We start from the raw sequence: 26,939 nt of genomic DNA on the forward strand, positions 1-26,939 counted from the left end.
CCTTCTCCATCTTCTGCTTTACTTTGGCGTGTCACATAGAGCCTACATTCCTCCGCCTTTACCATGGGCATGATGCTTAAGGCTCCAGCAAATATTTGTGTGTCTCACCATGCAAGAAATCAGCTTCTGTTTGTGCTATATATTTATTTTGGGGGCGTATCTCGGGAGCAAATGAATTGCTTTGAAATTAGCTGCTTAGCCAGAAATATGGCAATGAGACTAATATGCATTCGTTTCTTGAGTTAATCCAGTCGTAGTCAACCTGGTCCCTACTGCCCACTTGTGGGCGTTCCAGCATTCATGGTGGGCGGTTCCGATACTGAAGCACTTTCCTTTTTTTAATTTAATTGACTTCCCTACTTAGAGCCGAGGTGGCACAGTGGGTAGAGTGCAGTATTGCAGGCCACTTCAGCTGACTGCTATCTGCAGTTCAGCGGTTCAAATCTCACCGGCTCAGGGTTGACTCAGCCTTCCATCCTTCCGAGGTGGGTGAAATGAGGACCCAGACTGTGGGGGGCGATATGCTGACTCTGTAAACCGCTTAGAGAGGGCTGAAAGCCCTATGAAGCGGTATATAAGTCGAACTGCTATTGCTACTTTATAAATCACCATTACTGTGGAACCAGTGGGCAAAATTTTACTACTAACAGAGATACAAAAGTGGGCGGTAGGTATAAGAAGGTTGACTATCCCTGAGTTAATCATATGCTTGGCCCGTACCATTTCATCCGGAGAGGGGAAAGCGTTAGCCAATTACCAGTGCTCGCCGTTCCTAGAAAGTGTGACAAGCTAGCAGGTAGAGCCACGTTAAGACTTCCGTGGTGTCGGTTGCAACTTAGTCTGCTGGATTGTAGCCTGAGCCAGAGGGCTATTGTAGCAACTAGGAGAGAGCTAGGAGAGAGAATTTGTGAGCTCTTCCACATACGGGGAAGAGATGGGGAGGGGATCCCCTCCGATGCACCCAGTACACCTCAACTGTATCCAAGTCGAGTTCCTCTTATTTCCTTCTTCTTCCCAGTAGATCCATACCAAGTCCTTGGGCCCACTAGCAGCCGCTTGGCAAATCCAGGTGAGCCATCCATCTTTTGTCCTGGGGGGTGGAGCATTTAGCATCCAGCGGTCAGGCCTGAGAAAAAAAATACCTTCTCTCAGCCTGGGAAAGCAGCCAATGGAAACGGGAGACTTCACCCACCGATTGACGATGGGAGAATTCTATTTTCAGACGTGCAAGGCTTTGTGAATGTAGAACTTAAGAACGAAAGTAGAATGAGCTCATCCGGTTGTGTTCACATGTCTGGTCTACTTGGGAAGGTTGCCAACTAGCCCCCTAAGATCTCTCTTGGCCCAGCAGAAGGTGGGTTGGAGTGCGAGCGCCTTGGTCATCCCGGGAACAAGCGGAGGTTGATGCTCAAAGGGTTGTTCTTACTCCAACAGGTAGCGGTCAGATCCAGCTGTGGCAATTTCTCCTGGAGTTGCTCTCGGACAGCAACAATGCCAGCTGCATCACCTGGGAGGGGACCAACGGTGAGTTCAAGATGACGGATCCCGACGAGGTGGCGCGGCGTTGGGGCGAGCGCAAGAGCAAGCCCAACATGAACTACGACAAGCTGAGCCGGGCGCTGCGCTACTATTACGACAAGAACATCATGACCAAAGTGCATGGCAAACGCTACGCCTACAAGTTCGACTTCCAGGGCATCAACCAAGCCCAACAGGGGCAGCCGGGGGAGCCAGCCCTTTACAAATACCACCACACGGAACTGCCTTACCTGCCGCCCTACCACCAGCAGAAGATGGGCTTCGGCCTGGGCCACAGCACGCAGATGCCCGCCTCGTCCTCAGGTTTTTTCGGCCCACCTGCCCCGTTTTGGAATTCCACAGGGGGCAATCTCTATCCGAACCCCCCGGTGTCCAGGCAGGCTACCAACCACCTGGGCTCTTTCTTCTAATCTCCAGAAAGTCCTTGGAGCGACCTGAACTTCTACCAGAAGATCTCAATTACACAAACGTCCACCACAACCAGAAACTGGGATACCGGGAATATCATCTTGAACGTATTCGTGGTCATCATGAATAAAGAGGGCAGGAGGGAGGCAGTACCTCTCCCCACCACCAGCAGGCGCTGTTCTGCTGCACTATCAAAACAATTGTGCGATCATCTAATCCACTCCTGGACTTAAGCTGGAAGATTTTACCAGCCAGATTTTGTGCTATCTTCACCTGAATTTTGCAGAGATAACCTGGATCTCTGAATTATAGGAGACACAGATGAGTTGCCTCAGCTTACTTAATTCCCCACCCCCACCACCCTCCATCTAGTATTACACCATGTACATTATGGAAGCAGGAGTGGTATGTTTCTTTGTATATGAAGTAGCGGCAAGGATGAGGTTATCACCTTATGCCAGTGTTCCTCAATCTTGGCAACTTGAAGTTGTGTGGACTTCAACTCCCAGAATCCCTCACCCCCCAGCATGCTGGTCTTGCATCCTGAATGGAGAATTCTGGGAGTTTGACATCTACTCAAGTTGCCAAGGTTGGGAAACATTACTTTAACGATTGCATTATAGTCATTTTTAATCTTTTCAGAAGTCAAAGTCCTGTCTAAGCCCACATGTCCAACATTTTCCCTCTGGTGCTGGCTCTGAGCCATTAAAATACTTAAGTTGCAGTACTAGAAGGATTTTGGGGAGCTGCCTTCCCAAAATATTTCAGAGTTTTCTTTAGCCAGATTTATTAAAACATATGGGGGATAGCAAGAATTCCGGGAACTTTTCTCAATTTAAAACCAGTATATCCTTAAGTAATTTAGGGAGATTTTCTGAATTTCCCCACTTAACCACCTATACTCTATAAGTCCCTCTAGTGATAATGTTTTCAGGTGGGCCTTCTGAATCATTTTCAGTTTGGAGACCAACTCTTGCAAATTCAATTTCAGATTGAGGACCAAATTCAACAGACTCGCTTTCTCAAAACTAGGACATTCCAGAGGTGTGGACTAGGAGGCCCATGATTCCCAGCTAGCTAGTTAAAAACGTTTATTCTTTTGGAATTATGGGAATGGTTGTTCCAATGCATCTCAATTGGCCCAGATTGGCAAAGATGGAAGTTCTTGGGGAAAGAAAGAAGCAAAAAGTTAACTATAGTCCTGTTTGCTCTTACAAAATGTAATTTTCCTTGGAATTTCAGAAAGTTTCATACGACGACAAGGGGGGGTGGGATGGGTGAATGGACTCCGAACTTTTTTTACTCGTAATATGGATGGCTTAATGGAAGCACAATAAGTGTATAAACTACTGAAGCTGTAGGGTGGACTGAACAGCAAAAACATGGCTTTAGATGTTCCTCTCTGGAAAGAGCTACCTGCAATTTTAAAACTAACAGTAATGTTACTGTACTAGCTTTCTATTTATAGGAATACCTCATCCTTATTATTATTATTATACACACTGGAATCCAACACCTCTAGGCTGCAGTAGCATAGTACTCTATGATCCTATGGGTATCAAGTCAAATAGTCAGGTAGCAATGGTATAACAAGCCATTGCGTGTATAGAGACTAAAGGATCTTGCTCCAACAGAATAGGGTTTCTCAACCTCTGCAACTTTAAAATGCGTGGACTTCAACTCCCAGAATTTACCATTCCCAGCACGTTGGCTGGGGAATTCTGGGAGTTGAAGTCCACGAATCTTAAAAGATGCTGAGGTTCAGAAACACTGGTGTAGAACAAAGGGGGAAGGTTACCTCTCGCATACCAACGTGTCCTGGTGTGGGTCCCATTTCACTTAAGAGCTTCTCTAACAAATCATGAAATGGTGGATCTGAAAGGGGCCTCAGAAGCCATCTAGACAAACTCCATCCAGGGTAGAAATCCTGCACCTGTGGCTCTCAGAACAGACATTGTCCCTCTTTGAGAACCTCTAATGAGGACACACCACTGCGCAAGACTGATCTCTCTACTACTAAATAGTTCTTATCAATGATGACGCTTCTCTTAAAAAAAACCTTTCCCCCAGTGTTTAAAGAACTATTTTTCTAATTTCAAATGCTGAAAATCCACTCATTGGGAAGTAGACGGTTTTGCCCGGTGGAAGAAATGGCTTACACTTTGCAATCTTGATGTATGTACACTCTCTTTGTGCATAAATCGGGATTTAAACAAACTTTTGTATTTATATCATTCCAAAGATATAGTGACCTCCAGCCAGGTGGGGGGAATGGAGAGGAGCCGGGGGGTGGGTGTTACTCAGCAAATATTCCTTTACACCAGGGGTGTCAAACTCAAGGTCTGGGGGGGGGGGGGGCATCCGGCCTGCGGGGTGTTTAGATTTGGCCTGGGGAACCACCCTGGAAACAGCGAAGGGCTGGCCCACGGTGCCTCTGCCAGCAAAAATGGAGCTTGAGAGGAATGCAGACGAGCACCATTTTCATTGGCAGAGGGTTGCAGGAGGCTGTCGCAGCCTAAAACGGAGCTCAGGAGCTCATTTTCACTGGCAAAGTGCTCAGGACACCACAGGCAACCCTGACACGAGTGACATTGAGCTGGCCACACCCACCCTGTCACCTCCCCCCCCCCCCCGAGATCAAACACAACCCTGATGCGGCCCTCCATGAAATTGAGTTTGACACCCCTGCTTTACACCAATACAGTCAATCCGTTTTCAGTATCGGCAATAGACACAATATTTGCAACATGTGAAGTACAGGTCACCCTCAACTCACGAGCAGAACCCAAAATTTCCGCTGCTGAGCAAGACCATCGTTGGGTGAGTTTTGCCCCTTTTTACCTACCACCTTTTACGCCACAGTTGTTAAGCGAATCATTGCAGTAAACAGGGTTATTAAATGAGTCTGTCTTCCCCATGGACTTTTGCTCGTCAGGAGGCCGCCAAAGGATATCACATGACCCCAGGACAACGGAACCGTCACCCAAACATGCCAGTTGCCAAGTGTCTGAATTTTGATCACATGACCACGGAGGGATGCTGCAGTGGCTATAAAGCGTGGAAAAGAAAGATCATCCATCGCTGTTTTTTAAGTGTTGTTGTAACTTTGGGTAATAATCAGACGAATGGTCGGATGTCAAGAACCATCCGAATATGGAACTTCAGGATAGTGCCTTTAGCCCACAAAACCATGTCTGTAGCAATTTAACTGCCTTCTGCAACACAGAGATGTACAGTAGCGCACTTAACTTTTGTGAATATTTTCCCCTCCCCAATGCAACCACACACACACACACACCACTTCTCTGTTCTAGAACTCCATTGTTTTGTACTTGTTTACTGTGTATTAAAAGTTTGTGTTGTGATTTAACTGATGAAGCTCTGTGGATTTGATGGGCGAGTCACAGGAACGCTTGGGTGACTGTGGGGGAAAATACCCTTGAAGGAACGTGGGGAACATGTAACATCTGTGAGAGTGCAAGGACCACAATGTATGACATTGTCAAATGCTGCAAGCAATGGATTTGTGCCAGATGTTAGGACACGAATAGGGGAGGGCAGACTTTTGTGATGCTGGAATACATCCTTTTGGCATCATTAAGGTTTCCTGCAGACGCTGCCACTGAAGAATCTCGTGATAGCAATAGCACTTATATGCCGCTTCACAGTGTTTCACAGCCCTCTCGAAGCGGTTTACAGAGTCAGCCTATTGCCCCCAACAATCTGGATCGAGGATCGAACTCTTGGCAGTGGGCAGAGTTTAGCCTGCAATGCTGCATTCTCACCACTGCACCACAAGAGCTGTTTATAAGATTAAAAGGAGGCAAAAGAGGGAGAGTAGTAGTAGGGGGGACAGCAATAGCACTTAGACATATACCCCTTCACAGTGCTTTTACAGCCCTCTCTAAGCGGTTTACAGAGTCAGACTCTTGCCCCCAACAATCTGGGTCTTCATTTTACCGACCTAGGAAGGGTGGAAGGCTGTGTCAGCTTATTATCCAGGGAGGTCTTATTTTCGGGGAAACAGGGTATATCCATCCATTCTTGAGACTCTTTTCAGATTTAATCCTCAAAACTATTTCCCTAAAGCCTTTCACCTAAACCAGCTATTTCTTAATTTGGGGAACTTAAAAGATCCGTGGACTTCAACTCCCAGAATTCCCCAGCCCTCACTGGAGTTGAAGTCCAAGTCAACATCTTCAAGTTCCCAAGGCTGAGAAACTCTGGTTGAAGGATATAATCAGAGTCGGTAGGAAGGCACTAAAGGTCGTAGAAACCTCTATCCTAGGAATTTGGGGAGGGATTACACGATCTGGTTAAAGACATAACCCCAGTCCGTGTTTGCGTTGTATGGAAATGCGAGAATTGTGGGCACTTTGTAGCCAAGAAAGCTGACCTGACCCACATTTTCACAACAAATAATCTCCCAAATTTGCTCATAGATTGGCTTGCTAAAAGGAGAGAGATACCACCTCTGTCAGCTGAGACGTGGGGAGACGGGACCGCCTTATTTGGGGACTTGCAAAAATCGGGAACTGTTTTCTGCTTTTATTTTTTTAAAAAACGCGTAGGCTTGGCTAGGCTATATAGCAGTGTTTCTCAACCTTGGCAACTTGAAGATGTCCGGACTTCAACTCCCAGAATTCCCCAGCCAGCATTCGCTGGCTGGGGAATTCTGGGAGTAGAAGTCCGGACATCTTCAAGTTGCCAAGGTTGAGAAACACTGCTATATAGCTTCTCTCACTAGGAATGAACATCTCCTGAAGCCGTTTCACATTTCTTTTAAGAGCTCGTTAAACCCAAAGGAAATTTTTGAGCTTTTTGTAATCTTTCAAGCCCTTCCACCTCCTGCTCCCTTTATTTGTTTGCTCAATGGAATTTCATCTGTCTGCACAGCTGCTGCCTGCCCCCATAAATCTCCTCCCCAATTAGGGTCAAAGCTCCTGCTTTTCCAAGCTTCTCCCATCTGCTTCCTGCTCTTTGGCTGCTTTTCCTGTTTGCTCAGCCCCAGGATAATACAAACACCTCCTCTAAGACACGCAGAGCACAAAGGGAAAGAACAATGCAGCAGCCGCAGCTGGGGGGGGGGGGGAGGTTGCTTCCCTTCTAACCCCCCCCCCCCACCTTCTCTCAAAAAGCTCCCCTTCTCACTGAAACAACAAACGTTTTCTACTGTCTACCATATCTCTGATAGACACAGAACAAGTTGACATGTCTGTAGTCAACCGAACACTAATCCATACTTCCTGTCCCCAAACTCAGTGTTTCTCTTGGAAAATGGCACAGGATTGCAGCCATTTTTGTGTCCATTTCAACTCAACCCTTACTCACCACCTACCGTATTTTTCGGAGTATAAGACACACCTTTCTCCCCCCAAAAAAGAAGGTGAAAATCTGGGGGCATCTTATACACTGAATACAACATTTCGGCCTCCTGAAACTCTGTCCCCTTTTACAAAAATGGACATGCAGAGGGTTTGGGAGGCCTGCAAAGTGCTCTCGGGGGCTGGGGAGGGCAAAAACGAGCAAAAAACAGGTCGTTTTGCTCCAGCCCCCAGGAGCACCTCTACAAGCCTCCCAAACCCTCTGCGTGCCTCTTTTTTGCTCATTTTTGCCCCCACCTCCAGCCCCCAGGAACACTTTGCAGGCTTCTCAAACTCTCTGCATAAAAACGAGGCCTACAGAGGGTTTCGGAGGCCTGCAGAGTGCAAAAGCTTTTTAAAAGCTCTTCAGAATCTTGGTGCGTCTTATACTCCGTTGCATTTTATAGTCTGAAAAATATGGTAATTCTTTTAACTAGATATGCCAAGCTGGGGATGCCCAGAATCAACAGCACAGCTAACCCACGAGAGCTGAAAAACGAGATTCTACAGAATCTACAGATCCCCCCCCCCCAGCAACATTCCCGGAGTACAATGCAAACTGGCTGAAGTGACAAGGGTACTATATCCCTACCACTTTCACTCCATTTTACTTACCTCCAAACAGTTTGTCTGATTGTGCATTAGTATGTTCTGTAAAACCAATAACTGTGTGAGTTAAGTCCTAGTATGACCTTTCCAGAAAGAATAGTGTTTGTGTATTCTGATCAAGTTTAATATTCCAAATTGGGGGGGGGGGGATAAAAATCAAAGAATTTTTAAAAAGAAAATGTTTAAAAAATCAGATTTTTTTAAAATTTAAATTGAATTTGTATTAAAATTTAAATCAGATTTTTTTAAAAATTTAGATTCGATTTTAAAAAAAATCAAATTTATTTTAATAAAATGCTTTTGGAGTAACAGCAGGACAAAGGCGGAGCCGCTGCGGGACAGAGAGGACAGCTGCTCTTTAAAAATTAGGATTTAAATCGAGTCGATTTAAATCAAGCCTTTTTACTAGTGATTTAAATCGCGATTTAAATCGACTTGATTTAAATCAAATCCACCTTGATTCCAAGGGTCTTTATAAAATGATTCAACGTTGCAGATAACATTGCTCACCAATATGCTTAAACATATAGCAAGTAAGGAAACCTTCTATTACGGCGTAATCTGAGTATTCTGGGAAGGGAGCCTGACTTCAGCAATTCTTGGAACATGCTCAGGTTGGTATCTACCCAATTTCAAACAGACCACTTGGATGTTCCAGAAAATAACGTTTTCAAACTTCTAGAATTAATATGAATGTTGTGTTCTCGTCATATTTGGCCCAGCACCCAATTTACTACAGAGAGTATCCAGACTGTTCTTGGAAACCTACGAAGCGGGACTCCAAAGGCCATCAAACTCTTTCCCTTGACTTCCCCAACAACTGTCTGTCTCTGGAAATATAACATCTATAAGCAGACTCTTACCACTACCACTCCAAAAATCAAGGTAGCCACAAGGAAACAAAATTCTTTAGGGAAAGATAAACAAGAAGAGTTAAATGTAGTAAAAAAAAAAGAAAGAGAAGCATAAGTTTATTGACTCAGCACAAAAGTTATTTCCACCCCTCAGAATACACCCAGAAGATTCTACAAGTTGTGATTGCTTACTATCAAACCAGGAAAGCCAGTTAAGTCTGGGGACTGGGGTGCAAAGCACACACAACACCTCCATGCATGTGAGCCTCAGGTTGTCCTATCCCAAGCCCCTCTCCACTGCCCAAGTTCTCACAATCTGCATCTTCTCCGGCAGTACCAGGTCCTCAGCTTTGGGTGATGGTTGAAGCACAGCCCCAGCGACCGCTGTCCCATTACCTGAGGCCCAGCTTCTTCTTCTCTTTCTGCTTCTTGCGCACAATGTCGATGTTGCGGTCTTTCCACATGCTCTTGCGCAGTTTAATGGGCCGGCTGCCCACGTATTTTCCTGCCGCAAAAGAACAAGAAACGGTGTGAAGGTGGGGGGGACCAGGATGGATAAAAATCGATGATTTTTTTAAAAAAACTGATTTTTTTTTTAAAAAAATTTAAACCTGTTTTTTTATTTTTATCAAGTTTCTTTTAATAAAATGTTTTGGGAGTAAAACTCTATCGAAAGATCGTTTTCTATTTAAGATACATTAATAATTTAGTTTATTCAGCATGAAATTCTGTAGCACGAGGCTGTATATTCTGCAATATTGGAACTGTCGGTGAGTCAGAAGAGCCGCTGCAAGGTAGAGATGACGCTTGCTCTTTAAAAAGTATGATTTAAATCGAGTTGATTTAAATCAAACCTTTACTAGTGATTTAAATCGTGATTTAAATTGAGCTGATTTAAATCAAATCCACTCTGGTGGGGGCGTTTAATGTGATGCCTAACTGCTGAAGCCAGGCATTAAGCCAAGCTCCTGTCATCCTGGGATGAAAGTACCCCTAATATCTAAGGGAAGGTATAAGGGGGGAGTGAAGTCCGCAATTACCTGGTATCGCGATGAAGTTGGCAAATGTAATTTACCCGCACAACTAGGTTAACTGGGTTAACATATTACACCCAATTGATCATGTGGTTTATGGAGTTATCTGTCACATTCTCTTTGCTACTGAGGAATGTGAAACTATAATTAGAGGTTGTAATTAACTGTAATGGCTTAGAGATCACTTGGGCCACAGGGGTGCATTCCATCAGCCAGTTAAACAAACCCTACTTTATCCTTATGTAGGGATCACATCATTAAAGGGTAATTGCAATGTGGGAATTGATCCGAATTCCTTAAAATGAAACAGATGCAATTTAGCAGACTTTGTATGGAGCTATACTTCAGATTAGGAGTTGAGTCGTGGTTGGACTTAGTAGCCAGTTGATGTTTTGGGTTTTCCTGCCCTTCCTCGAAAGACAGGACATTTTTAATCATTCGTTACTTCGTTTTTGGTTGGGAGTCGATTCTGTTCTCTCCACTCCAACGGGACTTGAGCAGGATTCGCTCTCGGTATGACATGGACAGCTCCACCCTTCCCATCAACAAACGGGGAGCCCCACACCCACCATTCATTTCTCGCATAGCGCGGACATAGTCGTTGGGGTCTTTGAAGCTGACAAAGCCGTAGCCTTTGGTTTTGCCCGTGCGCTTGTCCCGGATGACTTTGGCCTTTAGGAAAGACGGGTAGCGGCTGAAGGCCCGGGCCAGGATGTCATCGTTCACCTCGTTGCCCAAGTCCCCACAGAAGATCCGGAAGTCATCTGGGAAGGAAGGAAAGAAGGGGAAATGCAGGGTCCTTGCTTAGTCCTGAAGACAACAAAAAGCCTTCAATCTGCATACATCAAGGCTGATATAGCAATAGCAATAGCAATAGCAGTTAGACTTATATACCGCTTCATAGGGCTTTCAGCCCTCTCTAAGCGGTTTACAGAGTCAGCATATCGCCCCCACAGTCTGGGTCCTCATTTCACCCACCTCGGAAGGATGGAAGGCTGAGTCAACCCTGAGCCTGCTGAGATTTGAACCGCCGAACTGCAGAACTGCAGTCAGCTGAAGTAGCCTGCAGTGCTGCATTTAACCACTGCGCCACCTCGGCTCTACGATATGAATCAGAATTTCAAGAAATTCCTTTTTGTAGCTTTTCATGGCTCTTGTCTCTCCAGAAGAGGAATCGTTATATTTGGCAGGGTTTCCCCACCCCACCCCCCTTGAAGCCAATCTCAAGAGAGTCAATTTAGGGTAATGATTCAGGCCCCAAGCTAGAAACCGGGAGTTTGACTTCTGCTTTGGGCCCCAAGTCAGCTGGGTATCCTTGAGCCAGTCCCTCTCTCTCTCATCCCTAGAAGCAGCCAATAGCAGAACACTTCCGAAAACCTCAGCAGGAAAATTGCAGGGACGTGCCACGACTGACTCAGTGGCACCAAAACAAAGTAAACAACACCTCAGAGAGCATGGTTTATTCAAGACTCACGCATTCTGATTTGGTTTGATACATAGGCTGGGTTATGCCAGGAAGACTCTGACGATGTTTACAAGTCCATACATTTGACAATTGCTCCTAGGGAGGAAAGCTATGGCAAATCTAGACAGCATACTAAAAAGCAGAGACATCACCCTGCCAACAAAAGGGGTATAGTCAAGGCTATGGTTTTCCCAGGTGCAATGGATGGCTGTGAAAGTTGGACCATAAGAAAGACTGAGCGCCAAAGAATTGAGGCCTTTGAACTCTGGTGCTGGAGAAGACTCCTGCGAGTCCCTTGGACTACAAGGCGATCCAAATTGGTCAGTCCTAGAGGAGATCAACCATGGCTGCTCTTTAGAAGGCCAGATTCTGGGGATGAAACTCGAACGCTATGGCCACCTAATGAGAAGGAAGGACTCACTGGAGGAGAACCTGATTCTGGGAACGATGGAGGGCAAAAGAAGAAGGAGACAACAGAGAATGAGGTGGCTGGATGGAGTCACCGAAGCAGTCGGCAGGAGATTGAATGGACTCCAGAGGATGGTAGAGGACAGGAAGGCCTGGAGGAACGTTGTCCATGGGGTTGCGATGGGTAAGACATGACTTTGGAACTAACAACAACATTTGACAAAAGTAGTGAGTGAAGGAATGTTGATGCCAATGTTAGGCTTGAGGGGAAAAAAAACATGGCCTCAACACCCACTGTCTACCCACTAGCCCACTCTAGTTGGATGCTCACCAGAGTCCCATTCAAGAAGACTGGGGTCCTCCCAGCAGGTCCCAGCGGCAGTACGGATGCAACGCTTCAACTTCTCCTGCTTTGTCTTCTTCTTGTCTTCAGGCGTGCTCTCCATGACCGGCTAGGGGGGCAAAGAAGAACATGTCAATTACTTAACCTGTGTTGAAGAGCACATCTGAAACTGAAGGCTGTCCTTGGCCCAGCAGGCTAGAGCAGTGTTTCTCAACCTTGGCGACTTTAAGTCGCCAAGGTTGAGAAACACTGGGCTAGAGAGTAAAACAACACATGGGAAACAAAAACAGTGTCAGAGTGTCGAAGTAACACCCCCAACGAAAGAAGGCTCCGAGGCTTGCGTTTCCTCAAAGTTTCCTCCTATAAATAAATACTCAGGTTATCAACTAGTATTATATGTAAGTCTTGCATCAATATGATCTTTTATCATTAGATGAGCTGGGTTGGGCTGAGAGAGAAGGCAAAAGTCCTCCATCTGGCTTTTATTCCTAGGTTTCCTGGTTTCTATTCTAGCTCCTTAACTACAACACCTAACTGGCTCACTCCAAAAGGTTGTGGGAAGATGGTCTATATCTCTTCCCCCTCCGTGCTCCCTCCATCCCAGAAATACATAGCTCTCAACACCTTTGGAGAAAAGCATACAAATGGGACAAGGATTTTCAACAGGAAACTACTCATTGTCTCTGCAAAAAAAATGACCACTGTTTATTACTGTTGTGGCCCGTCAGCAGCCAGCGGCTCTGGCAGCAGATTTGGACAGTTGAGGAGGAACATGGGCCAGTCCTGGAGTCTGGGGAAGGCTCTGATGAGGGCTCTTTGTCGGAGGCAGAGAGAAGGCAAGAGCCATCTCACAATTATCAGCTTCATTCAGAGTGGCAGGCGAACAATTGGAGCCTGTTCCCGGTGTGCGCATGCACAGAATTGTCAGACGAAGGGAACAGCTAAAGAAAGGGGTCGACTTGGGAGTAAGGCCACAGGTGGACGATGAATGGCCCCTCCCAGAGGAAATAAGAGGAGCAAAAGGGGAGTGGAGTTTGCAGGAGACAATTAGTTTGCTTAATTGGTTTGTGACTTTCCGAGACTCCTTGCCAAGTTTTGCAGATATCGGCCTGGCAGCTCTCCAAGCCGGATAACGTCTGTGACTGTAAATCCTCCCTTGAAAGACTTTGCTGGATGTGAATGAGCAGAATTCACTGTGAATTAATAAAATTGATTTTTGTCAGGACAAGGAGCTTGTTTCATGCTCTTGGGAAGCCTCGGTCAGAACAATTACCTCTACGGGAACAAATCCAGCATCAGCCCCTCGGGGTCGCTTCCCCCGGGTAGGTGCCAGGTCATGTCCACGTAGCGATGGTAGCCGAGACTCCACGACTGGGGCCAGGTCTGCTTCTGGCATACTTGGGCCTATCACGGGCTCCTCAGCCCCAGCTGGTTCTTTCTCCTCCACCACAGGTGGCAGAGGCTCTCGATGTTCCTCCTGCAGAGGAAGCAGAGGGGAAATGTCAGAGAGGCTCAGGACCCAGGAGCAATACTTACTGGAGACCATGTTTTCCTATGATCCTCTACGGAAGCTCAATGGTTCCAAGTCATTTCCCCTTCTTTGGAGGTGAAGGAGGAGGTTGGAGTGGAGAACGGACTTGAGTATGAATTCAACCCAACTCACTCACCTCTTGTTTTTTCACTGGTGGAGAGGAATATACCGTAGGAGCCGCCTGGATGACTGTGGGGTTGACTTTCGGAGGGGCCACCACCGGACGAGGCACAGGGACCAGTGGAGCCAAAGAGCCAACAGGCATGCCTGGCCCCACCTAGTCAAAGAAGGAGCAGAACAGTCACCGTATGCTCCATAAACTCTTTGCTTAAAAATGGTTTCCTCCTTTTTGAAATGTAACCAAAATGAACAAGTATAACAAGGCACAGTAAAAAGTGGAAAAAAACATGAAGATAATTAAATTCTGCAAGAAATATTCTTTAATAAAAAAAACCCCAAAGTTAATACATTTCAGGAATTAAAAGTTAAAAATCCAATACTATTCAAATATTCAACAACAGACTAAATCTTGAACATGCAGAATTATTCCCAAATTTCTTAATGTCATTTTAAAAAATTCAACAACAGACTAAATCTTGAATGTGCGGAATTATTCTCAGATTTCTTAATGTCATTTAAAAAACCAATAGTTATGTTCTTGTGAGGCGGACAGTCATATAAATATAAGCTACATCAGGAAATACATCTGCAGCTCTTTTGCAAAAGGAACAGGGTCAGTCAGTCAACAGATAGTAAAAAGGAGGACTGCCTGCTCTTCACCTGTACATGTATTGCTCTTTTAATTTATACCGACAAACCCTCTTCATATAATTCTAAACCCACCTTATAACTGGTCTCAAAACTTGGCATAGCTCATGCTACTTTCCCTGCTCTAAAAGAGAAAGGTACTTACTGGGGGACCAGGCCGCATTGGTCCTATGTTCCCAAGGGGTGGACCAGGTGCTCTCTGCATTGGTGGACCCATCAGCATTGGGGGGCCCTGAGGGCCTGGCATTGGAGGCCCTACCATGGGCTGGTGATGCATTGGGCGCATTGCCATGGGCCGAGGGCCACCTAAAAAAAAAAAGAAAGACAGACAGTGGAAGAAAAATACAGGCGCTGGCCATCCACTGGGCGTAAAAAGTAAAAGGAAAGCTTACCTGCCCGCTGTAAGACATGAGGCACAAAGGTCGGTCGGAGAATGGGAGGACGTTGCGGGGGAACAGCTGGAAGGAAAAATGAATACTCTGAAAACTCTCCTTCTGAAGCAAACGGTTTCTATTTTACAAGTAATTTTCTTAGAAAACTCAACTCTTCCTGCAGTTCATTGAGAGTGTATATTGGGAACAGGGATTGAATTGAATTGAATTGAATAGGTTTATTTATAGGCCGCCCTTTTCCCTGAGGGGACTCAGGGCGGCTAACAACTCATAGGGAAGGGGATACAGACAATAACATATAACATTACATATAATTAAAAAGTAAACGACATTCATCCAACATTCGGGTGGAGGCAGATCAATTTCTACCCCCAGGCCTGGCAGGATAGCCAGTTCTTGAGGGCTGCGCGGAAGGTCTGAAGGGTGGTGAGGGTACGGATCCCCACGGGGAGCTCGTTCCAGAGGGTCGGAGCTGCCACTGAAAAGGCTCTCCTCCGCGTAGTAGCCAGCCGGCACTGGCTGGCAGATGGCACTCGGAGGAGGCCTAATCTATGAGATCTGATCGGTCTCGAGGAGGTAATTGGCAGGAGGCGGTCTCCCAAGTACCCAGATCCACTACCATGGAGGGCTTTATAGGTGGTAAGAAGCACCTTGAAGCGCACACGGAGATCAACAGGTAGCCAGTGCAGCTCGCGGAGGATAGGTGTTATGTGGGTGAACCGAGGTGCACCCACAATCACTCGCGCGGCCGCATTCTGGACTAGCTGAAGTCGCCGGATGCTCTTCAAGGGCAGCCCCATGTAGAGCACGTTGCAGTATTCCAGCCTAGAGGTCACGAGGGCACGAGTGACTGTTGTGAGTGCCTCCCGATTCAGGTAGGGTCGCAACTGGCGCACCAGGCGAACCTGGGCGAATGCCCCCCTAGCTCTGGGATGCCTAGCTCTGACACCTACTGAGTGAGGTGCAGAGGAGGAGGAATGGGGACTGTCCCTCCTCAACCAGCCTGATCATTCCCTTGCAGTCCATCTTGCTTTTTGTAACCATGTTACCCACAAATCAAAAATTGATGGAGAATGCATGTACAATAGAACTGTTTGGCAGGTTAGAAGAAAGTTTAAAATTCACTAAAGACATGTTCTTTTGCATCCCCTCAATTCTGCTCAATGGCTCAATTTGTAATGCTGTTTATTACTTTTAAAACTCTGCCTTTAACCTGACCCATATTTTTAAACCAGGTGAAAATATATTTGTTTCAGCAGCTTAATAGCACAGGGCATTCTTGAACATCACTGTTTTCAGCTCTTGGTTTGATTTATTCTAATTCTTTTTCCCCCCTCCTTTTAGAGTTTTCTTAAATCAATATTTTGGAAACAATATTCTAAGAGTTAAAATCAAGAGTTTCTCAGGTACAACGAACTATATTACTTAAACTGGAGTGAGGCACCTCTATTCTTTCAGAAATAGAATCTTTCTCACTTAAAGACATCGGTGAAGTTAACGTGGGGACAGGAAGATGATTGTTTAGCCAAACACTTTGGAACTGACCATACCTGGGCCTACAAATGGCACGGGAGGAGCCACAATAGGAGCAACTACTGTGGCAGCTGCTGCTGCTCGGGCTTCCAAACTCTGCTGGACCTGGAGGGCATGAGGATAATAAAATGAAAGGATGGTAGCAGAATAAGATGAATAGTCATGCACAAAAATTCACAATGTCAAAGCCAATGTAGTACTGATGTTAATTTTCCACTGAAAGCATTCTAGCATTTCCTGCATTACAAAGAATACAATTAAATGTATCTTTTCTTTTTTCTTTCCCTTATGTACACTGAGAGCATATGCACCAAAGACAAATTCCTTCTGTGTCCAATCATACTTGGCCAATAAAGAATTCTAATCTAATCTAATTAAACAAACTGCTCACCTGTTGATAAGTGTTAGTAGCAATGATGGGTCGGATGACAGGAACAGGGGGCACCGCAGTTACCGCTGGTACTGCTAGAGCAACTGGCACAGCTTCTACCACAGAGGCAACAGGAGGCAGAGAGACAGGAGCTCCAAGCACTTCCTGCTCAAACCTGGAAGTAATTATCAGGAGGCGTTATTACATTTTTCAACATTCAAACACTTCATCTTCATCTCAACAGCAATTAGAATCAGTTGCTTGGCTTTATTCCCTGATTAGATTTACATTCCTTCCCTGAAGCATTCAAAAGAACAAAATTAAATTTCCACTAAACTATGACATTTAGTGACATTTTGGTCCATATAGATATTTTGTCTATATGGACCAAAATGTCAGACAGGCAGACAGAGGTTTTGATCCTTTATCTATACTGGGAAATAGTAGGGATAAATACTCAGGCAGCTTATCCAAGCTGTTGTAGATTCCCAACTCAGTTTCCTAGGACGCTCATCTGTCTTTTCTCCAAGTTTCAAAATATTTAAAACTACAGGCAAAATAAATCCTCAATTTCTCACTGTTCCCCCCAAGCCAAAGAGCATGGGACTAAAATTAAACATAAAGAAGACCAAACTAATGACAACAGGTAGAACAACCAGGCTTAGAACTGGCTGCAAAGATACCTGGTGGTGGAGATCTTCTGCCTTTTAACATGAACAATCAACAGTAAAGGAACAAGCAGTCAAGAAACACATTACAGATGAGCACTTGGTAAAACAACCATAAAAGCCCTGGAAAAGCTATCCAAATGCTCTGATGTGTCTATACCTACAAAGATCAGATTAGAATCATGCAAGCCATCGTATTCCCAGTTTAAGAAATCAGGATAGGAAAAGTCTTGACCTTGGACAACCAAGAAAACAAACCAATGGACCATCAAATGAATTAATCCAAGCTCAAATTATCCTACTTTGGACATTTTAAGCAAAGACCCTGCAAAGGGCTCTAATGCCCACAGTGCTATCTTATGTCTAAGTATGTCTTATTTATTATTATGTATATTCTAAGAATATTTACCCGTGTGATAGGGCTGCATTACTTTTATCCTTTTCATATGTTCCACTACCTTCTCTTATTGGTATGGTCATTATGGTTATTATTATTTTGATATTAGTGATTATTACTTTGTTGTTTTGCATGTACATTGAGTGCTTATGCCCTGCAGACAAATTCCTTGTGTATCTATCACGCTTGGCCAATGAAGTATTGCTATCTATCTATATACGGTATCATCTATCTATCTATCTATCTATCTATCTATCTATCTATCTATCTATCTATCTATCATTGTCTCTCTCTCTGTCCATCCATCCATCCATGGTATCTATCTATCTATCTATCTATCTATCTATCTATCTATCTATCTATCTATCTATCTATCTATCTATCTATCTATCTACCTACCTACCTACCTACCTACCTACTTATCCATCCATCCATCCATCCATGGTATCTATCTATCTATCTATCTATCTATCTATCTATCTATCTATCTATCTATCTATCTATCATCTATCTATCTATCTATCTATCTATCTATCATCTATCTATCTATCTATCATCTATCTATCATCTATCTATCTATCTATCTATCTATCTATCTATCTATCTATCTATCTATCTATCCCTCCATCCCTCCATCCAGAGGTATACAATCAAGATCAAGTGAGGCACTAATATCTCATAATACTATAAAGGCCTAGTAAGACCACACCTAGAGTACTGCATCCAGTTTTGGTCACCACATTTTAAGAAGATGTTGAAATTCTAGGAAGAATGCAGAGAAAAGCAACCAGGATTATTAGGGGACTGGAGGCTACAATATACGATGAATGGTTACAGGAACTGAGCATGGTTAGTCTAGTGAAAGAAGGACCAGGGGAGACATGACGGCAGTGGTCCAACATTTGAGAGGTTGCCTCAGAGGGGAGGGGGTCAAACTTTTTTCCAAAGCACCCGAAGGCCAGACAAGGAATAATGGATGGAAACTAACCAAGGAGCGATTCAACCTGTAAATAAGGAGGAACTTTATGATAATGAGAATAATCAACAAAATGGAACAGAAGTTGCCTTGTGGGAGCTTCATCACTGGAAGCTTTCAAGAAGAGACTGAACTGCCATCTGTCAAAAAACGGTGTAAGGTCTCCTGCTTGGGCAGGGGGTTGGACTAGATGACTTACAAGGTCCCTTCCAACTCTGTGAATCTGTTATCTATCTCTCAACTATCTCTCAACTATCTATCATCTATTTTATATAATCTAATCTAATCTAATCTAATCTACCTACCTATCTACCATCTGACCGATATTTGGGGCTATAGATCCCGTAAGGCCGGGAAATGCGTCTCAGAACTGGGGATTATAGAATTGCACGTAATACGACGTCACCCGAAAGGCTGAGCTCTATAAACCACCGGAATACACCAAGCTCCTCTCAGGCCTCTACTCACAAGGCCATCTCGGCTTCCATTTCCTTCAGTCTCTCCTCGCCGCTTTTCGCGCCTCCCGCCGCCGCCACGGTCCCTGGCCCAAGAGCCCCTCCCGGTACCCCAGGGGGGGCTCCGGGCGGCGGGGGCGGCGGCGGGGGCATCGCGGGAGCCGCCATGGCTCGACTTCTTCAGTCCGGCCCGGTTACTCTAGTAGCGTCGGACGCCCACTCCCTCTTCTTTCCGGCGCACACTTAAGTGGTCACAGGATAACTTCCGGAGCTTCTTTCGCTTTCTAGCGGAAAACCGTAAGCCCTTCCTAGAGCGTACTTCCGGTTTAGGAAGAAAGGCTCTCCGACTCTATGAGCTGGGTGGTGTCTTGTCACCTAAATAGAATAGTTGGAGGTCTTCTAGTCCTTAAGCAAGAAAACCTATACCATTTGAAATAAGTGGCTGTCAAATCTCTCCCTAAAAACCTCCAGATAAAGCACCCACAATTTCTGGAGGCAAACAGTTCCACTGGTTAATCGTCCTCAGTGTTAGGAAGTTTCTCCTTAATTCCAGATTGCTTCTCTCTTTGATTCGTTTCCAACCATTGCTTCTTGGCCTCCCCTCTGGAGCTTGGAGAATAAGTTGATCCCCCCCCCCCTTCTTTGTGGCAGCCCCTCAAATACTGAAATTCTGTTATGCTGCCCCTCATTCTTCTTTTCTTTAGACTAGCCAAACCCAAATTCTGCAGCCTCTTTGTATGCTTCACACTTGGCTTGAATGAACAATAGTGTCATTTCACAGATCTGTATTTGAGGTCAACGAGCACAAAACCTGTTAACTATCTTGCAACTCCTGGCATTTCCTTTCCTTTTTGTTTGCAGAAAGACTCCTTTGCAAAGCAGAAGCAGATCTATCAAGATTGTCATCCGTGAAGAGGGGTGATCCCGTCGCAGCCAGACAACTGCAAGTCAAATCTGGTTTTGTACTAGGAAAACTGATGAATTACCATTAGGTTACTTTAACTTTTATATTATACTGATATTAATGTCAGAAATGTGTAGTTTATCTTTTTGGAAAAACCACTATTTTTGTTTAACTAATGAAAGGATGAAATCTGTGTTACTATAGCACAGGGGTCCCCAAATTTGGCAACTTTTAAGACTTGCGGACTTCAACTCCCAGAATTCTCCAACCAGCAGAACTGGCTGGGAGTTGAAGTCCACAAGTCTTAAAGTTGCCAAGTTTGAAGACCTCTGCTATAGCAGGTATTTTACTTTTACTGATTATATTCTAGAGGTGTTATTAGTAAAAAAAATGACTATTGATAAACATAAAACATAAGGTAGGTTTCTTTCTTAGTCTTTATTTGTAGTTTGTTTGGGGTTGTCTCTTCTAATTTTTAAAGTTTTTTTTTAAAGTTTGAAAATGGTTTTAAATTGTGTTAAGAAAACTAAACAAAACATTTCCTTAAAAAAATACTTACTAAATAAATACATACTAAAAAAAAATATTGATTCCAAAATATTTGCTTTCCTGGCTACATTATTTCAAACTGATAACATATGGAATATGATTTCACTGCATATATTAGAAAAATAATTTGCATGAGTGATAGGACATCCGATGGCATCATGCACGTATATCATTTGCATTGCAACACAGATGCCTCTTGATTCCTAGTAGATTTAAGAGTATGTACAACACACAAAATGCCAAACACAGCATTCAAACACCACTTTGTTCCCTTAGAAAGATACATAGGAGCGTATTCTCACTTAATGCTGTTTAAAGCATACAGGCTCCTCTCCATAAAGCAGAATGGTTAGATAAGTCTGCTCAACAATTAGCTTGGCACAATGTGTGTGAGCCCTCGTGATATCTGATGCCCTTTTCAAGATCAGATCTTTATCTGTTCACTGGCTGCCTATGATAAGAAGAGGTGGCATATGAGGCTATTCAAATATGTTGAAATCAAGGCAATCTCCCCAAGGGGATTTTTCATGTGGCACTTGCTTAGCCCAGAACATGGGATTAGTAACTGAGAAATGACCAGATGTGAGAAGGCTGACCCTGGCATAATAAGCCCTGTTATCAATATACAAGCATATAAAGTTTCCCATATAAATATAAGCTGTTTAACCCAATGAATGGAAAGGATTATATCTTGTCAAAAGGCACTCAGTGAGAAAGTACAAACATATACCATAGTAATGACATCTGTCCCATTCTTTTGAGAACGTTACCATAGATAAGGCACGTGGTAGCATATATTCATGAGTCATTAACAGAGTCAGCAGGACAAACATAGGCATGGGTATTATGCATTTTATTAGAACGGGTAATATCCAAGATTTTGTACTATTAAATGATTCAGGTGCTCAAGCAGACAAGAGCCATTTCAGACAATCCTTCAGATGCACCACACGGAAAGGACTCAGCAGCACAACTTCCTGAGTAGGGGAGCTACTGGCAGTCAAAAAGACCCCTCAGATTTTGCCCGGAAAACTGCCATTTTCCCGACATTCATCCCAGCTGTCAACCTGTAAAAGACCAAGACATTACTTTGGATCACTGTTTCTCAATTAAGAGTTACGTCATTAACTCTTCCACGCACTTCTCAATTGTGTCCTGAAGGAGAGGGATAAGAAGTATTTTGAATACAATTCTGAATGGAGTTTTTTTTTTTTATGGCATGCAAATCGAGGAGATGTAATCAAGTGTTTTCCCAGATGTACTGGAACTACAACACCCACGATTAATGGCCAGGGATTCTAGAGTTTTATTCCGAAGTATTTGGGCCATCAGATTGCCTGACCCTTCATGGCTGTACCACGGAAGCGGAAGAGATCTTTAACTGAATGCCTTCCTTAGTCTCCAACTAGTTTCTTGTACAAAAATGCTTTAGCCAGACTTATATAATTTACTTACCCAAAAAGAAGGGCACAGGGATGAGTATACTTTTTTATACCACTGGCAGACATAGGGATCACTGCCTTTGGCATTCATGGCTTTCTCACAGCGATGGAAATCTGCCAGGAGGGGAGAAAAAACATTTCAAGCCAATGACGGAGCAAAATGCATCTAATCTCTAACCCAAAAGAGAATCGTGTATAAGCCTGAAGAATCTACAAGTCTGTGTATTGTCCAACACCTGGATCTCCAAAATAAAAAAACCTTGCTGTACCCACCATTCCACCCTCCAACATATCCAAATATATATAATGATGATAATGATGATGATGATACATAATCAAACCTAGTGTTTTCTCAATCTCCAATCAGTTGTTGCTACGGCAAAAGTTAGTGGGGATTCAATATTGTGTTATACCAGGGGTGTCAAAGTCTATTTCCTTGAGGTCAACATCAGGGTTGTTTTTGACCTTGGGGAGCTGGGGTGGGTGTGGCCAGCTCAACGTCACTCATGTCAGGGGCGCCTGTGGTGGTCCGAGCACTCTGCCAGTGAAAATGGGCTCCTGAGCTCCGTTTTCGAGTGCGACAGCCTCCTGCAACCCTCTGCCAGCGAAAATGGAGCTCAGGAGGACCGGCTGCAGCCCTTCCGAGCTCCGTTTTCAGTGGCAACCGTGGGCAGGTCCTTTGCTGTTTCCAGGGTGGTCCCACGGGCCAAATCTAAGCACCCCATGGGCACTTGATCTCACTACTGGAGCGACTCTGATATGCAAGATAAACAGAGTGTTTTTCACAAGGCTGAGGAGGTGGGGTTTTTTAACGCTATCAGGATAGTAACTATAACCCAAGTCAAAAATGTTCACAAGAAAAATGGCAGAGAAAAAAGAAAATGTGTTGTGTTAAACACTAAAAAAACAATTCGTTATAGCCAAGGAAATTATTCTTCGTCATGTAACTAGTGTTTTTTAAATATAGGAGGAAGAGGCAGCAATATCATTTTTATGCTTAAACTTTCCGTAAATAATACATTATTTCCATAAATAATGCATTATTTTTACTTCAATAGAGAAAAATATGACTTTTTATAAAGATTTCAGAATAATATGATGTCTTTTTTTCTGATCCCTGACGCAGAAACGCATTCACATGCATCAATTATACTAACCAAGGTAGTTCTGCCAGCAGCCTCGTGTTTGATTTTGATTGGGGAACCTACTGTCAAACGGAGCAGTTTTGTAGTTCTCTATGTTGCGTCTTATGGCTTCAGACATCCTTTTTTTTTTCTGAAAATAGATGTAAAATTAGGAAATTGATATATCCTGGTGCTTCAAAATGTCAACTATTAGAAGACGTTTCCCTAGGAAAAAGATCAAGTTTTCCCTATGGCAATTTTATCCCCCAAAGCATTTGATATTGGATTCTCATAGATATTTTATTCTAAGTAGAATCCTGGTTATGAATCAATGTCTACTCCCAATTGTACACCTTCTTACTGTCTAGTGATCCCTTCCTCTTCAATGAATGTAAATATGTAAATGTAAATATGAACATTAATTCTCTCCTTACTAACTGTGTCAGTTAGTGAGAAGTTGGAGTTGGAGTAAGCATTCCAAAGGAAGGGGGGGAAGGGGCTGTACAATCTACCCTTTTGCTTGGCAAGTCACGTTTTAGAAACCTTTCTCAGCCTTTGGCCTCACCCAGCTCTTTGGGATAGTATTCTTTGGACACTGTAAAACAAAGGAAAGCTAAATAAAATCATTAGCACATTTGTGATTGTGATTACAAGAATGAACTTAGTGACAGCTTAAACAGTTGAGTTCCCTGGTTAGGACTGTCAAAGACTACTGGTACAGTCCATTCCTCCTGCGATCAGTGAACCAGAAATTAAATCTTCTGTTCACATCAGCTATAGAAATATGTCTGGAACTCCTTCCTGATAAATAGAAGAAAACCTTGATACCTTTATCAGTGACCAACACCTATTTTAATCTAATATATTAATATGCCTCTCCCTTTTTAAAAATCCTTCTGATAAGAGACTGGAGATATGGTTTATATATGTGTGTGTATACACACACACACATATAATGGCATAAATAAGGCCTTGGAATGCTCACATGTCAAGAATTTGGAAGCAGATACTTTATTCTGCAGTTCTACTTGCTGGCTTCTGCCCAAAATGATAAAAAAAATGGCTAGTAGGATAATCAGATTAACAAACAATTAAATGTCTGAACCTTGAACAGATGACTAAATAAACATCTTGCTTATCTATACGTTCAATTAGGTTCAGTTTGGAAGAAAGCTGCATCTATCAAAGTGATGCTTTCTAAGCAGCTCCTAAAATATTTCAACTGAACAATGGGAAGAAGAAAGCAATTGTAGGTTTTCATTAGACTGCTAGTTGTGTCTCTTTATCAAGAGACTTCCTTGACACTTTAAATCAGGGGTCCCCAAACTTGACAACTTTAAGACTTGTGGACTTCAATTCCCAGAATTCTCCAGCCAGCTCTGCTGGAGTTGAAGTCCACAAGTCTTAAAGTTGCCAAGTTTGAAGACTTCTGCTTTAAATTATAGAAGACATCATTTCCTAAAATGATTACCTTTGGGTGGGGATGAAAGGTACAAAGGTATTTAATGAAAATACCATAGTTTAATGAAAAGAAGAACTAGGGGAAACATGATAGCAGTGTTCCAATATCCAATATTTGTAGCAATGCTTTAGAGCCTGCAAGCATTTGTAAATTAGGGGGTTGTTTTGTTTTGTTTTCAGCATAGGAACAAGAAAATTTCAGAACAAGGATTTTTTGGATAAATGTCCAAGCCTTTTTGTTACAAATATATGCATGGTTTTCCATCAATTGATATTAATTTTTTGAGATGAGGGATTATTATTTTTTTTACCCCTGGTTATGTATTTAACTTTTCTTTCTGTTAGTTCAGTGCAAATTAGGGGATTGGAGGCTAAAACATTTAAAGAACAGTTACTGGAATTGTTTAATGAAAAGAAGGACTAGGGGAGACTTGATAGCAGTGTTCCAATATCTCAGGGGCTGCCACAAAGAAGAGGGAGTCAAGCTATTCTCCAAAGCACCTGAGGGCAGGACAAGAAGCAATGGGTGAAACTAATCAAGGAGAGAAGCAACTTAGAACTGAGGAGAAATTTCCTGACAGTGAGAACAATTAATCAGTGGAACAATTTGCCTCCAGAAGTTGTGAATGCCCCAACACTGGAAGTCTTTAAGAAGATGTTGGACAGCCATCTGTCTGAAACGGTATAGGGTTTCTTGCCTAGGCAGGGGGTTGGACTAGAAGACCTCCAAGGTCCCTTCCAACTCTGCTATTTTATTTTTATCTTGCCTGCAGACAGGAAAACAATAAAAATGGCATGCCACTTGTGAGAGAGTGTGCCCATTTCCCCATCAACCGAGACAAAACCAGAACTGTGGCTGTTTGGGGTCCAAAGCTCCCGAAGGACCCGGCCTCCTCCTCCTCGTTGCTGCCACCGCATGCACTGGACTCCAACCCCCATCATCCCCAACTGATACGCCAATGCAGCCCGAGATACAAAGCCCCGGACGGGCGCGGTTCCCCTTCGGGGTGGGGAGGCGCGATCAGCACCGGGCCTTCTCGCGGAGGAACCCAGGTCCCCTCCGAGGGCGAAGCGAAGCCCCGAGCAGCCGGGCTCCTCCTCCTCCTCCTCCCCGCTCGGCTGAGAGCGAGTCCCCGGCTTCTCACCTCAACGAGGCCGATGAAACAACGGCTTCCTCAAAGTGACTTTCACCTGCACAACAGGCCACCAAGACGCCGGAACCAACGACGGGGAGGCTAGAGCAGCGCCGGAAGGACGGACGCAAGGACGCTCTAGCTCCGCCCCTCGTTTTAGCGGGATCTCTCACGTGGCCAGCTGAGGGCGGCCCTGGCGCCAAAACCTCAAAATGCAGCCCCCTCCACAGCAGATGTGAGGGAACTACTGTATGGCCCTCTTTATGACTTGTGGACTTCAACTCCCAGAATCCCTGAGCCAGCCATTTTAATCTGGAAGACACAGGTTCTAAGGCAGAGGTGGGGAACTATGGTCCCTTTATGACTTGTGGACTTCAACTCCCAGAATTCCTGATCAAGCCATGTTGGCTCAGGACCTCTGGGAGTTGAAGTCCACCGACCATAAAAGGCCCATAGTTCCCTACCACTGTTCTAGACTGCATATATAACCTAGGTACTAAATTGACCCATTTTCTATGGTGGAAGCCTTGCAAAGAGAAGGAACTCCCAGCTGCTGTAGTTTCCAGCACGCAGAATTTTTTTCTTCCTAACCTTCATTGCATTTCTATTTTTAAAAAGTTTCCTACAGCAATTAAAGTTTACTCATTTTAATTAAACTTCACTACAACAATCTACACGAATCTTCCCCCCCCCCTCCCAAATTCTGACAAAGAGTGTAAAACTCTTTGAGAGGGGGACGATTCCACATCCCTGGGCTAGGCTACGGTCTGTTTAATCATATCAATTAATGTATTTCAATGAATATGGCCATCCACTTCAAAACCATGACTTTGGTTGGCTAACATCAATTCAAAATTTTTTTAAAAAACCATTCAACTATAGCAGTGTTTCCCAACCTTGGCAACGGGAAGCAATCCGGACTTCAACTCCCAGAATCCCCCAGCCAGCATTCGCTGGCTGGGGGATTCTGGGAGTTGAAGTCCGGACTGCTTCCCGTTGCCAAGGTTGGGAAACACTGAACTATAGTGAGCAGCTGGGACATCAGTAGCAATTGATTCTGCTGCTGTGCAAACTCTACCATGCATTTGAATCCTCAAAGCCTGGTGACAAAACCATGCATTTTAAGGCAATGCCCCCCAACATTTTGGGCATCAGAGACCAGTTCCACGGAGCCAGGTTTTTCCGCAGACGGAGGGGACGTGGTTTTGTGTGT

General features: G+C 44.1%; 3 protein-coding genes across 7 annotated transcripts in view; 1 reads left to right on the forward strand and 2 right to left on the reverse strand.

The window, feature by feature from the left end:
• Nucleotides 1-3,651, forward strand: part of LOC106553089 (retroviral integration site protein Fli-1 homolog) — a 31,391-nt gene extending 27,740 nt beyond the window's left edge. For 3 of the 5 annotated variants that reach the window (XM_087728066.1, XM_087728067.1, XM_087728070.1), the window contains exons 8-9: nucleotides 1,019-1,069; nucleotides 1,435-3,651. In XM_087728066.1, the coding sequence (XP_087584192.1) occupies nucleotides 1,019-1,069; nucleotides 1,435-1,949 (566 nt within the window). In that variant the 3' untranslated portion in view covers nucleotides 1,950-3,651. The remainder of the gene's footprint in view (nucleotides 1-1,018; nucleotides 1,070-1,434) is intronic. The other 2 variants (XM_087728068.1, XM_087728069.1) reach the window with 2 other exon arrangements.
• Nucleotides 3,652-8,859: 5,208 nt separating this feature from the next.
• Nucleotides 8,860-19,341, reverse strand: RBM42 (RNA binding motif protein 42). Its single transcript, XM_087727287.1, has 10 exons — nucleotides 19,127-19,341; nucleotides 16,639-16,792; nucleotides 16,265-16,352; nucleotides 14,715-14,780; nucleotides 14,468-14,628; nucleotides 13,691-13,831; nucleotides 13,297-13,500; nucleotides 12,012-12,132; nucleotides 10,377-10,571; nucleotides 8,860-9,278 (listed from the first exon to the last, which is right to left on the reverse strand). Exons 1-10 carry the CDS (start codon nucleotides 19,279-19,281, stop codon nucleotides 9,166-9,168), a joined length of 1,398 nt encoding a protein of 465 aa, XP_087583413.1. The 5' UTR covers nucleotides 19,282-19,341; the 3' UTR covers nucleotides 8,860-9,165.
• Nucleotides 19,342-21,400: 2,059 nt separating this feature from the next.
• Nucleotides 21,401-25,873, reverse strand: COX6B1 (cytochrome c oxidase subunit 6B1). The gene is made up of 4 exons (XM_014064795.2): nucleotides 25,739-25,873; nucleotides 23,166-23,283; nucleotides 22,022-22,122; nucleotides 21,401-21,633 (listed from the first exon to the last, which is right to left on the reverse strand). Exons 2-4 carry the CDS (start codon nucleotides 23,269-23,271, stop codon nucleotides 21,580-21,582), a joined length of 261 nt encoding a protein of 86 aa, XP_013920270.1. The 5' UTR covers nucleotides 23,272-23,283; nucleotides 25,739-25,873; the 3' UTR covers nucleotides 21,401-21,579.
• Between the last annotated feature and the right edge of the window lie 1,066 nt (nucleotides 25,874-26,939).

The sequence above is a fragment of the Thamnophis sirtalis genome, unplaced genomic scaffold (assembly GCF_051295495.1).
Source record: "Thamnophis sirtalis isolate CommonGarterSnake01/CBP01778 unplaced genomic scaffold, rThaSir2_p1.2 scaffold_13, whole genome shotgun sequence".
Taxonomy (NCBI): domain Eukaryota; kingdom Metazoa; phylum Chordata; class Lepidosauria; order Squamata; family Natricidae; genus Thamnophis; species Thamnophis sirtalis.

What these genes read in the sequence shown, in the direction of transcription:
- RBM42 (XM_087727287.1), bottom strand. Translation starts at nt 19,281, where the DNA reads ATGGCGGCTCCCGCGATGCCCCCGCCGCCGCCCCCGCCGCCCGGAGCC. An exon ending in CACCAGTGAAAAAACAAGAG is followed by an intron (nt 13,501 to 13,690) that starts GTGAGTGAGTTG and finishes CTTCCTCTGCAG; the next exon opens with GAGGAACATCGAGAGCCTCT. An exon ending in CTGGATTTGTTCCCGTAGAG is followed by an intron (nt 12,133 to 13,296) that starts GTAATTGTTCTG and finishes TTGCCCCCCTAG; the next exon opens with CCGGTCATGGAGAGCACGCC.
- COX6B1 (XM_014064795.2), bottom strand. Translation starts at nt 23,271, where the DNA reads ATGTCTGAAGCCATAAGACGCAACATAGAGAACTACAAAACTGCTCCG. An exon ending in CTGCTGGCAGAACTACCTTG is followed by an intron (nt 22,123 to 23,165) that starts GTTAGTATAATT and finishes CCCTCCTGGCAG; the next exon opens with ATTTCCATCGCTGTGAGAAA. An exon ending in CCCTGTGCCCTTCTTTTTGG is followed by an intron (nt 21,634 to 22,021) that starts GTAAGTAAATTA and finishes GGTCTTTTACAG; the next exon opens with GTTGACAGCTGGGATGAATG.